Below are 13,220 nucleotides of genomic sequence, written 5' to 3'. Positions count from 1 at the left end.
GTTTTGTCTGTTGTTTTTTTGTGTGTGTGTTTTTTCATTATACATCCCGCCTGATTATATCAAGGTAAAATATCATGTCTTCCTGTTGGTATGAAACCAATTATATGAAATGATTCAACAAGACCTTAATGTTTTAATAACTTTTAACAACACTGTGCTTTGTGTTATATGGGAGACAACTCTGCCATGTTACTGTTACATGTTAGATATATACCTGCACGAAACCTCTTTGATAATTGCCACCTGGTTAGCTCAATTGGTAGTGTTGGACTGTGAATCAGGCAACCCAGGTTCAATTCCTAGACAGGGCAAGTCATTTTCATTTTTAATGATCGTAAAATCCTTTCAATGGTCATACACACTGTACAATTGCTCTAGCATGTATATAAGTAACTAGCTATTCCTTACGAAAGGGAAGACTTCTGGTACCCTTAAAATGTAGATACAATGTACTTGTATTCTAACAAGAGCATTTTTACCCTGCGTTATTATTTATATAACATTTGCACAGGTCAATTAAGCAATACTACATGCTAAATATCTAAGTTTCACTTATTAAAACTTCAATGTGTTTTCTTATATACATTGTATAAGACTATATAAAGTGACCCTCGCCCAGTAAGCCCAAACCTGCATTCTGCACATTGTCTCATTATAAGTAATATTTCTTCCAAATTCAAAATGTAGTTTTAATTTTATTGTATCATTTCAAAAGATACAAGGCAGACATAAACATTTGTAATATACTTGACTAAGTGTGAACAAGACCTTGACCTGATGGTCAAAACTGTACTCTTACACATTGTCTCATTATGGTAAACATTCTGTCAAGCAGTTTCAATTTCCTTGGTCAGTTCAAAAGATACAGAGCGGACATGAAATTTCTAACAGATGGTGAATAACTTTATACATGTAGTATGAAACTTTCTATGGTGTATAAAAATGCCACTAATTTGCCCAGTAGTGAGGCCATTCAAATTATATATTTTTCATGAATTCATATGATTTGTAGAACTCAAAGAGTCTAAAATCATGGTCAACATTGTTTCATGTAGTTTGAGAAGACCTAGAAGTTGTGGACAAGCTACATTGGACGTCAAGGGTAATTATAAACTCTTTGACTGCATACACTCTAGATGTAAACAAAGTTATTCCCCCCCCCCCCCCCCCCAAAAAAAAAAAATCTATTTCATAGTATTTATTACTTTAATGATATCAAAAACACTTATCTAAAGACTGCATTAAAGATGACTTAAACTTTTTTGTTTTTTGTAAAGATTCATTATTCAATTCTTTATCCTCCTTCTTATTGTCAGGATTTTCCTTGTTTTCATCGTCAAAGCTGAATGCCTCAGTTTCACTACTAAATGAAGATTTTAATCCAGGATTATGCTTGATCACTATTCTTTTTCTTTTCCTGGATTTTGTAACACTTGGATTTATATTCTGTCTTAACGCTGAATCTCCTTGTAGTACAGAGTCTGCGTCTCCCTGTGAAGTATTGCTTGTTGGGGTGAAATTTGACTGGTTGTCATTGGTTACACATTGTTTATGGTCTTTAAACTGGTCATCACACTGAGGTTTAACTTCATTACATTGCACAGTCTGTGTACTAGTAAAGAATCTGGAAATTTTTATATTAGTTTGATCAACTTTTTTAACACTACTCTTTATTCTTATATCACTTCCTTTGACCTTCTGGGTATGTCCGTGAGTCCTTAAGTTATGTCCCTTTACCCTTATATCATTGACTTTAGAATGTACTTTTCCTTCACAAGTTGTTTTTGTTTTACCATCTACACCAATGTAACTATCCATTTTAAATGGATTAGCATTTCCTGAACTTATTAGGCAATCTTTTGAAGATTTTAATGTAATATGATCAGAACTTCTTTGTCTGCCATTTCTAGAGTGCCTGACACTTTGTCCCACAGATTTCTCTGAGCATTTCTGATCTCCATTACACTCATTTAATATTTGTAATGTGGGTTTTTCTTTGTAAATATTATCAACTTTTCCATACACTTCATAAAGATTGACCACCTTTTCTCTGTCACTATCATTGCTGCATTCTGGAGAAACGTGCTCTCTACTGAATCTATTGTGGTTTACATCTGCTTTATTTCTACTAAATGTGTTATTTCCTAAAACAGTTATTCTTCTTGCTATGACATCACAATATTGCTGGTTCCCAGCATCATGACTTGATGTTAAAACATCTGTAACAGTCTGTGGTATACATTTTCTTATTGCTGCAAAAAAAAGACAGATGACAACTGACAACAGGAACAATATTTATATCAAAGTAATGAAAGTAACAGTACATATTCATTTGTATATATATAATATTTTGTTTACATCTTTAACGTATTGAATTTTATAAAATGGACTTGTCAAGCTTCTATTTTGAAACTGTCTATTATCTGTTTGAGGATTTTAAGATGAAATATATAAGATGTATATAAGTTAGTCAGCCAACAGTACCATGAATTTTAAAGTAACGTAAGAAAGACTTGTTACTTATCAATTTAAATTGGAGTAGTGGTGGATTGAACTAGTGGCCCCTTTGATTTGTGGTGTCAACTGTTCAATATTGTGTTAAGTGATTTGATTTTGAAATCCCAACGGAGACAAAAGATTATTTCATATCCGGACATGGCCCATACAAAACAAGGTAAAATGTGAAGAGCTTTAGCATATGTTTCTATAAACTATACAACAAACCAATTACTGTGAATTGATTTGGAGATTCTTGGCGCAAATTGGAATTCAAATATACAAGTCCTGTATTTCATTGTCCTTTATATCAGTTATCTTCATTCTTTTTTGGGGGTTTTAATTCAACACAGTAAGGGGTTTTCCCAGTGATACATGAAGAGTGCCTCAATACATTATTCAGACATGAGTTGGAACTGTAGTAGAACCACTGACCTTCATCACAAAAAGTAAACCAAAGAAATTAAAATAAATTTTGTTGAATTATAGTTCGACATTTAAAACTTAAACTGCATGTGATCTTACAGAATGCTCCAGTCTTGGGTTTTGGTTTAGACTTTACAGATTTTTGTCTGGCTTGCAACATCCATCTATCAATCAGAACTTTAGCCCATCCCACTGTGTCAATATTTATCTCTAACTTTTCTTCTACCAGTGTCCAACATCCATAGGTCTTTGACTATAATATAAAGCCATTGATAGTATTATCTAAAACAAGTTTAATGTGAAAATAAAAAAATTAAAAAAGTTATTTTCAAACACAGCAAGGGAAAAAATGTTTTTTTGTTCTTAGTATTTTGTATGTTATGACCATGATGAAGTAAACACTTTTTCCCTAAAGACAATCATACACCATTCTTGGATTTTTTTTTTGAATAATTAAAAGACCAAGAATGTCACATTAGAATTAGATGTTTAAATTAATAAACACTGTTATGAAATATCACATGTTCATAGATTTCACAGTAGTACTGTATGGAACTCTACAATTTAGTGTCAATATAAAAGGTAGAAATCAGCGTCAGTAGAAGTACCTTTTCCTGTTGAAGCTCAGAAAACATCACTGTATTTAGTAAATCAAACTTTGTCAAATATTTTAAACACATCTTTGATATCTGCTTGTTATCTGAAATTGTAAATAACCTCAATTAGACAATTACAAACTATATTCTTCATAAATGTGTATTATAGTGTAAAGCATTTTTTCGATTCTTGAAAAAATGCATTAGATTTATAAATTATCTTTCATTCAAACAACTAAGCACTCCTAAGTCCTTGATCCAAATCACTTAAACCAATGATAAAATTTTTACAATTTTTTTGCTTATTTACCTCTAAGATCTAATATCTGTAAACAAGTGGGACCTCTATTGAACATTCTGTAGGGAGCAGTCATTTTCTGAATGCCTGTGTTGGTTATAACATTTCCCCGCAATGAAAACACTTCCAGTCTGTAAGTAGAGTAATTTGTACATGTATATTCTTTAATCTGCCTGCAGACCTGGGGTAATCATTAATTGTAATCATTGATTTTTTAATTGATTACATGATTACACTGTAATCATCATGTAATTGATTACCTTGTCCAAAATTGATTAATTTAATTGTAATTAATCAATTACAGCTAAAATTCAGTCAGTAATTATGATTACAATTTGATTGACATTGATTACTTTCAGATTTAACAGAAAACTATTTTAATTCAAAGGATGCCTTTATTTTACATGATACAGTTTAACATTTATTTTACATTTATACAGTAAAAGCCCTTAATTGAGACCATCATCTGGGCTGGACCAAAGTGGTCTTAATTGTGGGGTGGTCTTAATTGTGAATATTCTTATAATTGCTTACATACTTTATGACCATGCCTGAGCCGTGAGTGATTAGACTGTATCACTAGTATATAGCCAGGCCAGCTTTCACACCCATGCAGTCTGATAAGGCTCCATACTGTTCGTAGTCTAGGTTTCGTATTTTGATATTGAAATTCCTTAAACTTTGAAAGAACTCAAAGCAAGCCATATTCATTACACAAACTCAGTAGGTTCTAGTTTTCTTTTTATGAATAAATGATATACATTTAAATTTTGGGCATCAGGATAGGTAACATGAGTCAAATTTTATGTGTAAACTTATCATTTATGCAAATTTTATTTTTTTCCAACATTAACATAAATATAGGTAAAAAATATTCTGAAATTTTACAAGTTAAATCTAGCTCTTGAAAAACTGATAAGCGGAACCTTGGCAGAGCCTCATTACTGCCATGAAAAGTTACCCTAAAGCTAGATATTCTAGTTTTTACCAGCAGCCCGGAGTGCAAAATTCTTGTAAATTGTATCTGACGGCACTGGCAAATTTTGTTATTATAGCAAAGGTGTATTGCAACTAGCCACCAGACAGTTAAAAAAATCTTTGTTTAATGTACTAAACCAACCTGTTTAGATTCTGAAACTGCGTCAACATTTCATGATCATCTCCAAGACCGCAATATGACATATCAAGCTTTACCAGATCTCTAAATAACAATATCTGTTCCAAACAGTAGTTCAAACCTAAATGCTCACCTGTATGTAAAGACAGAAACAATTTCATAATATTCTGTGTCATATATCAAAAATACCAAATTACTAAAATTAGATTAATTAACACTTGCAGTATACATTTATGTATAAATCAGCTGTGAAATGACTATAAACAGGCCTTTTTCCAGTGTCAGATTCCCAATTACACCCATACCCTATAGCAAATATGCTTACCTTTTTTTCCCAGTCTTAAAAAACTTAAATTCCTGGTATTAAACAACTAACAAATTTGCTGACCTTCATTCGCGTATCAAACAAACAGAATGTTGTTCCTTCAATTTCTTTGTCAAAAATTAGTAAATTTGTTAGGAATGGGTTTATATTTGCATTGTTTATAATTAAGAAATAATATATCCCAAACAGTGATTTTATCGCTCGATAACATCACTGTTTGGAGTTCGGATGCGAGAAATAATATCACAAGGGCGTAGCCCAAGTGATATAATGATGCGCATTCTAACGACAAACAGTGATGTTATCAAGTGATAAAATCACTGATTTGGATATATTATTTCGATTCTAACATGACATCAAAAAATAAATGCTGCCGTAACTGATATTAAGCTAAATTGTTCTTGATTTGTTTCCGTATTTATTTTCAGTGCGTCTCATTTTTTTAAGTGGTTACGTCACATGTATAATGATTACGTCACATGTCTAAATATAGAACGTCAACAGTGACTTTGTTCTTTCGATTCTTCTATGTTCAATAGGGAAAAGTGCTGGTCATGTTAGAATAAACAATAATGCACAGTTAAAAATACTATGCCAATAGAGACTCAGCAGAAAAAAGAGGTTTCAAAAGGTACTAAATATTTTCCAGGTAACCAAATTTACAGCACAAAATTTCCTAGACTGGGCAAGGTACTTTTTGCCAAAATGGCTAGGAAAAGGCCTAATAAAAATGTTCAATATAGGAAACATATAGGCTTAAACAATTAATATTACATATGCAAAAGTTTTATGCAACAACTTCTGTAGGTCAAAATTTTGAAAAGACACATTCAAGGGTGTTTATTATTTGTGTTACAATTTCAAATCAGCCTTTTGTAGTCATTTTTTTCAAAATTATAAATATTTCTAAAACCCAATACTGACCTACAATTTAAACCATTGATTGTTTTTAAAAAAGAATCATATCTTTTTTTCTGATTCCTGAAGAAAAACAAAAGATAATGAAAAGAATAACACAGATTTCTTTTTATACCAAAAATACTTACCACTAACACTGAGGCTTGACAAGAACTGTTCCTCGTAAGCATCTGTGAAAAGTCTTACTGCTTGTGTTGAATATTCAACATCCAACTTGAACCTCTCCCTGTTACAACCAGCATTAAATATCCTCTCCCCTATCAGCGACGGTAGACCAACAAAACTCTCTACTTGGTCAAGGTGAGTAGCTACCATTTCAGTGCACTGGTCAAGAAGTGACTGTGGCCTGGAAATATTTGCCACATTTTTCTCCATCTGAATACAGAAGAATCTCAATATTAAGACCACTATTCTATTTTACTTAAAATTAAATTTACTTCATTAAAACAAGAAACATGGCAATGCCATGAAACCAGGTTTTCAATTATCACCATTGTAGATAAATATGTAGTATTTGAAATACAAATACAAGCAACAAACAATGTAACTATATGCAACGTAAAACATGAATAATGTAGGAGGAATTGCGCACAGAAGAAGTGTTCACTATATATATTCTGTATAAGGAAAAAAAACAAAGGGCCATAATTAGGTAAAAAATTATCCAATCACAAAACCCCGACAATATGTGCCAGGGCACTTGATGACAAAGCTTCTGTGAAAGTTTGAACAAAATCTGTTGAGAAATGTAGGAAGAGTTCAGCACAGAAGAATTTGTTTAATTCTGTATAAGGAAAAAAAAACAAAGGGCCATAATTAGGTCAAATATTATCCAATCACAAAACCCTGATAATATGCGCCAGGGCACTTGATGACAAAGCTTCTGTGAAAGATTGGTCAAAATCCGTTGAGAAATGTAGGAGAAATTGCGCACTGTAGAAATTGTTCACTATATATTCTGTATAAGGGAAAAATATACAAAGGGCCATAATTAGGTCAAATATTATCCAATCACAAAACCCCGACAATATGTGCCAGGCACTTGATAACAAAGCTTCTGAGAAAGTTTGGTCAAAATCCGTTGAGAAATGTAGGAGGAGTTGCGCACAGAAGAAATTGTTCACTATATATTCTATATAAGGAAAAAAAACAAAGGGCCATTATTAGGTCAAATATTATCCAATCACAAAACCCCGACAATATGCGCCAGGGCACTTGATGAGCAAGCTTCTCTGACAATTTGGTCAAAATCCGTTGAGAAATGTAGGAGGAGTTGCGCACAGAAGAAATTGTTCACTATATATTCTATATAAGGAAAAAAACAAAGGGCCATAATTAGGTCAAATATATACCAATTGCAAAACCCTGACAATATGCGCCAGGGCACTTGATGACAAAGCTTCTGAGAAAGTTTGGTCAAAATCCGTTGAGAAATGTAGGAGAAGTTGTGCACAGAAGAAATTGTTCACTATATATTCTATATAAGGAAAAAAAACAAAGGGCCATAATTAGGTCAAATATTATCTACATGCAAAACCCCGACAATATGCACCAGGGCACTTGATCACAAAGCTTCTGTGAAAGTTTGGTCAAAATCCGTTGAGAAATGTAGGAGGAGTTGCGCACAGAAGAAATTGTTTACGCCCGCCCGTCCGCCCATCCGCCCGCCGAAATACCTAAATCTAATAACCAGTTTTTTCCTTCGGAAAACCTGGTTAATGAGTGAATGCATGTGTTTACACTACATTTTTTTGTACTCTTTACAAAAAAAGCAAGTATATATTTCTATTAAATGTTTTTGGTTGAATTTATAACTAAAGTTTCTAACAATCATTTTAGTCATATTATGGTTTATTTTCTCACTTTAGGTGTTGGATAAGACTAGGAATGAGAAATAAAAAATGTTCAAGGAGTAACAAACTTCTTTTTAAAGAGTTTATTAAAGCCCAATCAGGAGAAATGAAATCTTAATTAGGCCTAGTATAAACTAATTACTCCCTAATTAAGAGATATAAAAGAATAATAAGGCCTTACTAACTCCTAATAAGGAGAAATAAATATGTCTTATTAGGACTTACATGTACTTAAGATCCAATTACACTTTTATCCCATTATAAATTTGAATTTACAAAGTCACTAATCAGCTAATTGGGTTTTTTCTCTTAATTAGAAGACTGTAAAGTTCTGTTTAGATTGTTCTCCTTATTAGGTGTTAATTATGTCTTTTTTATGTTTTTCCTTTTAAATAGAAATTTATCACATCATATAAATGTTTTTCTCCAAATTAGAAGTTACATACATGTAGTTTTAATTAGGAGATTACAAGTCCTAATTCGGCTTTTATTTTTGTATACTACCGGGTATGTTTAAGTAACTCTCAATTTGAAATTTTACGTCCTAACTTGTAGTTACAAAGCCCTATATAGCCTAGGGATTGGTTTTTATATAGAAGATAAAACTTTGCCACAACGGTACCTCTGTATCCCTTTCCTATATATTATAAGTTAAAAATTTAAAAACTTAAAGTGTTAAAAATAATGTGTCATATTGATTTCCAATATAATGACCTGTTTGACTTTAAATGACAAATTAAAAATTAAATTTTTGTTTTAAAACAATACAAAAAAAAAAATAATATGATAGAGAATGTGAAAGGTTGTGCGTCTTAAACATAAATTGCCGCTCTATTAAAAATAAAATACCAGATTTACAACAGGTAATATCCCAAGTCAAACCTGACATTATTTGCTGTACTGAAACATGGCTAAAACCTGAAATATCAACTGCTGAAATTTTTCCTGACTTCTTAAACTTCCAGGTATATAGGGATGATAGACTAGAAGGCAAAGGTGGGGGAACCCTCGTTGCTATATCGAAATCCATCCTAAATCAGGAACAACCTGATCTGAAATCAAAATATAATGCAGTTTGGGCCAAAATGTCCCTTAAAGGTTTTAAGGACATCTATATCTCTTCCTTCTATAAACCTAACGAGAAGGATGAGATACCCCTCAATGAACTTTGGTCTTCCATAAAAAAGATCCCCAAAAATAGTATTGTCTGGGGTGCTTGGGGACTTCAATATGCCAAGCATCGACTGGTCAACAGAATCCCTGACAGAAGGTTGTAAGTTCCCAAACATATACACTTCTTTCCTTGAAAATCTCATTAACTTGAACCTACAACAAATGGTCAACATCCCTACCAGAGGTAACAACGTCCTTGACCTGTTCCTCACAAACATGCCTTCCCCACGTACATAGTACAAAAAACCTTACCTCCCTTAGGCTCCTCAGATCATGACATAGTCTTTCATGAAATCAAAATTAACAGAGGGCGTCCACTTCAATCAAAGAGGGAAATCCAATGTTATAATAAGGCAAACTGGAATTGTTTAAAAAATGACGTAAGTAAATATGCCAAGGTCTACAGTGAAACACACCACACTGACCCCAACAAAGCCTGGATTTCCTTCAAGGACGAACTAAACCACCTTTGTTCTATTCACATACCAACTAAAGTCACTAAAACACGTCGAGATCTACCATGGTTAAACAAGTCCATTATTCGAAAAATTAGGAAACGTGATAGAACTTATTCAAACATTAAAAGGTCAAAATCCCCATCAAATGATTTGGTCAAAAAGCTCAAAGTACTTAAAAGTGAAATCCAAAGAGAAACTAGGAAAGCATACTGGCAATACCTAGACTCTGTCATTTTTTTAGCCAAGACTCCCAAAATGTGAAAAAATAAAAAATTCTACCAATATGTTAAAAGTAATAAAACTGAAAGCTGTGGTGTGGCACCCCTCAAATCAGAAGGTCAAACATTTACTGATCCAGTCGCAAAAGCAGATATCCTTAACTCCCAGTTTGAGTCTGTCTTCTCTCGGCCTCAGCCCCTTAGCTTATCCCAGGCTTGCAAACAGAAGCTTATTCCAAAACACCACCCATCTATGCCAGAAGTATCTATATCGGAAGATGGTGTGAAGAAACTTTTTAAAAGACCTAAAACCCAAATAAAGCTTCTGGTCCTGACCAAATATCCCCTAGGTTATTAAAAAGAGCTCCATCAAGAGGTTACTCCCATTCTGACCCACATCTTCCAGATCTCACTTAAAACAGGTATTGTCCCAGAAGACTGGAAGCATGCAATAATTGCCCCAGTTTACAAAAAAGGCCCAAAATGCAAACCCAGCAATTATAGACCAATCTCCCTCACATGCATAGCGTCCAAATTGATGGAGCACATCTTAGTGTCCAATATTATGTCCTTTTATGATAAACACAACATCCTTAGCCCCTATCAACATGGCTTCAGGTCAAAACGGAGTTGTGAGTCCCAGCTAGTAAGCTTCTCTCAGGAAATTCATGACAATCTTGAAAGTGGCCAAACAAACTGATGTCATAGTCATGGATTTCAGTAAGGCATTTGATAAGGTGGACCATCACAAACTTGTGAGTAAACTAGAAAGATTGGGTATAAGTTATGAGGTTACAAATTGGGTCCATTCCTTCCTTAAGTCACGCTCCCAGCAAGTTGTAGTTGAAGGTCAAAAATCAGGAATTCTACCAGTTCTCTCAGGTGTCCCCCAAGGCTCGGTATTAGGTCCCTGTCTTTTCCTTTCTTACATCAATGACCTCCCAGATAGTGTCAAAGGTAAGGTTAGACTCTTTGCAGATGATACTGTTGTCTACCTAACCATCAGATCTAAACAAGATGCCCAAACCCTCCAAGATGACCTTCATGCTTTAGAAAAAATATGAAAAAGACTGGTCCATGGAATTCAACCCTGACAAATGTGAAGTTCTCAGGATAACAAGAAAAAGAAACCCTGTAATATTTCCTTATACCCTCCATAACATCCAACTTAACTCAACTCAAGAAGCGAAATACTTAGGAGTCACTATTAGTCAAGACCTTTCATGGACCAAACATATAAACAACATCACATCCAAAGCAAATAACTCCCTCAGATTCATTAGAAGAAATGTTAAAACTCCAAATAAAAAGATAAAAGAAACTGCATATAAGACCTATGTTAGACCTCAGGTTGAATATTGCTCCATAGTTTGGCATCCTTGGCAGAAATACTTAATTTATAAGATAGAGCAAGTACAAAGATCAGCTGCTAGATACATTTTTAATGATTATGACTATACAAGTAGTGTCTCAAAAATGATTAATGATCTTAATTGGCAAACCCTTGAACAGCGTTGAAACATCAGTGCTGTAACCTACTTGTATAAAATCCAAAACAACATTGTTTTTGTTGACCACCAACACCTTACTCAAACAAGAAATCTGAACTACCTGATACCCTACTCGAGGACACAATATCATCAAAATTCTTTCTTTCCTAGGAGCATACGTCTTTGGAATAGCCTTCCCTAACTGTTCAGTCCAGCCCCAGTTTAAACATCTTTACTGAGAGGCTTGACCCATTCTATAAATTCTAAACTGCACACTATGTTTTTAAATTAATAGTCTTGTAGAACTTTTATTCTTTTAACTTTTTAATTTGCATATAAATAAATTCTTTTATTAACAGTTCCCTGACAACGCGCCTGCTAGTCATAATCAGAATTGATTGTTAAGCAGTATGATGTAGATGTAGATGAATTGGTTCGAGTTGTAAGGTGGCGAATTGTGACTTGGCGCGAATCGATATTACTTCAAATAAAGGAAAGAATACTTTTCTATTAAAAGGTATATTATGGTGATAATATTAATACAAAGAAACAATAGAAATATTAAGAACAACCTCTCATATATGCAAGCTTCAAATCAATTAATCAAAACCACAGACACTTGAAGTATGGACCCCGCCCTTCTCCGCCCCTGAATATTAAAAACTAATAGTATTGTTTATTACAAGAATAAGTTTTAAATTTGTGCTTATATTAGTATGAGACGGTTAAGTGTCTAACACATGAACAAGTTTGAATAGAATTTCATAACGTTTTAAAAAAGTCAATTTTTTTCCAACGCTTCAATTTCCTGAAGATACCAAGCTTCGAAATGTAAACACAACTGACCTACATATATTTCAGGTATTCATGTTATCGCATGCCATTTATTTCTGGTGTAAATCAGTCGATGCATATATTCCTTTAATAAATAACTGCATGTTATTATCAGATCGTACCTTTCTTCCAAGCTTTGCACATTTAATTATATTTTCATAACTGAGTCACATGCTTCTTTACGAATTCATGACCACTGGAATGTTTCCCGTAAATTACAGCGGGAAAATCGCTGGGAAAAAGAAATTCAATCGCAACTACTCGGCCCTTTCCGTCAGTCTTATTGATTTGGTTTTCTATACTGATTAGGGGAAGTAACCGCTGCGGGTTTTGGTTCTCGGCATGAAAAAATGAAAGCGCAAAACAGTGCCGAAACTCATTCCAGTCATCTCACATCAAAGGAAAGCGTACGTTGTTATCTTCATGAAAATTATGATATTCTAGGGACTTTTTTAAACGTGGTTAAAATAGCGGAAAACATGTTTTATGTTCAAGACATGTGACCAGGTCGTAATAATATGCAAAAATATTTTGACGTACGGTTTGCACGATAAAAATAGGCATGGTGTATACAAGTGCGGATCAAGAAGGGGAGCCACGCACATAACCCCAAGCGTCTGTGATCAAAACATAGAGCTGAAACAGTATCTGGTACCCTCCTAGTTCTTTCTCTCGTGAAGGGGAACCAGGTTGTAAACAAATATGGCGGCTAGACATGACAGGAAACAACTTGTCAAAGTGGAAGATTGATATTTAAACTAATGAAAAAATGTATGGAACAGATAAAATTAAAATATTTTCATGAGGTAAAACCTTTGTATTGATGGTCTGAGTTGGTGTTATTTTATATGCAGGTTGCTTTCCACCGCAGAAATTAAAACACTCGGATACAAATTTACTTTTTCTGTTTCGTACCAGAATTTAACGTACCCAATTTATTTTTCTTCAAAATACTGGTTTGATATCCAAAATGAAATGTACTTTACAAAAGTAATCTGTGAATACAATATGTCACAAC

General features: G+C 33.5%; 2 protein-coding genes across 3 annotated transcripts in view; one reads left to right on the top strand and one right to left on the bottom strand.

Moving 5' to 3' along the window:
- Positions 1-1,192: 1,192 nt before the first annotated feature.
- LOC132716264 (uncharacterized) lies at positions 1,193-13,001 on the bottom strand. Of its 2 annotated transcripts, XM_060699500.1 has the most exons (8): positions 12,833-13,001; positions 11,941-11,978; positions 6,305-6,551; positions 4,937-5,066; positions 3,829-3,947; positions 3,531-3,622; positions 3,022-3,175; positions 1,193-2,252 (listed from the first exon to the last, which is right to left on the bottom strand). In XM_060699500.1, exons 3-8 carry the CDS (start codon positions 6,549-6,551, stop codon positions 1,216-1,218), a joined length of 1,779 nt encoding a protein of 592 aa, XP_060555483.1. In that variant the 5' UTR covers positions 11,941-11,978; positions 12,833-13,001; the 3' UTR covers positions 1,193-1,215. The 2 variants fall into 2 exon arrangements, with proteins under 2 accessions (XP_060555483.1, XP_060555491.1); XM_060699508.1 differs by lacking the exon at positions 11,941-11,978 and having other exon boundaries at positions 12,858-12,884.
- LOC132716298 (ciliogenesis and planar polarity effector 1-like) overlaps positions 10,589-13,220 on the top strand; it is a gene marked incomplete at its 3' end in the record, with an annotated part of 30,435 nt that continues 27,803 nt past the window's right edge. The window contains 1 exon segment of the mRNA XM_060699549.1: positions 10,589-10,835. Coding sequence (XP_060555532.1) covers positions 10,589-10,835 — 247 coding nt within the window.

This window comes from Ruditapes philippinarum, unplaced genomic scaffold, assembly GCF_026571515.1.
Source record: "Ruditapes philippinarum isolate M1 unplaced genomic scaffold, ASM2657151v2 ctg4698_1_1_1_1, whole genome shotgun sequence".
Taxonomy (NCBI): domain Eukaryota; kingdom Metazoa; phylum Mollusca; class Bivalvia; order Venerida; family Veneridae; genus Ruditapes; species Ruditapes philippinarum.
The sequence above is the reverse complement of the archived record's forward strand: the minus strand, read 5'-3'. Positions and strand labels throughout refer to the sequence as shown.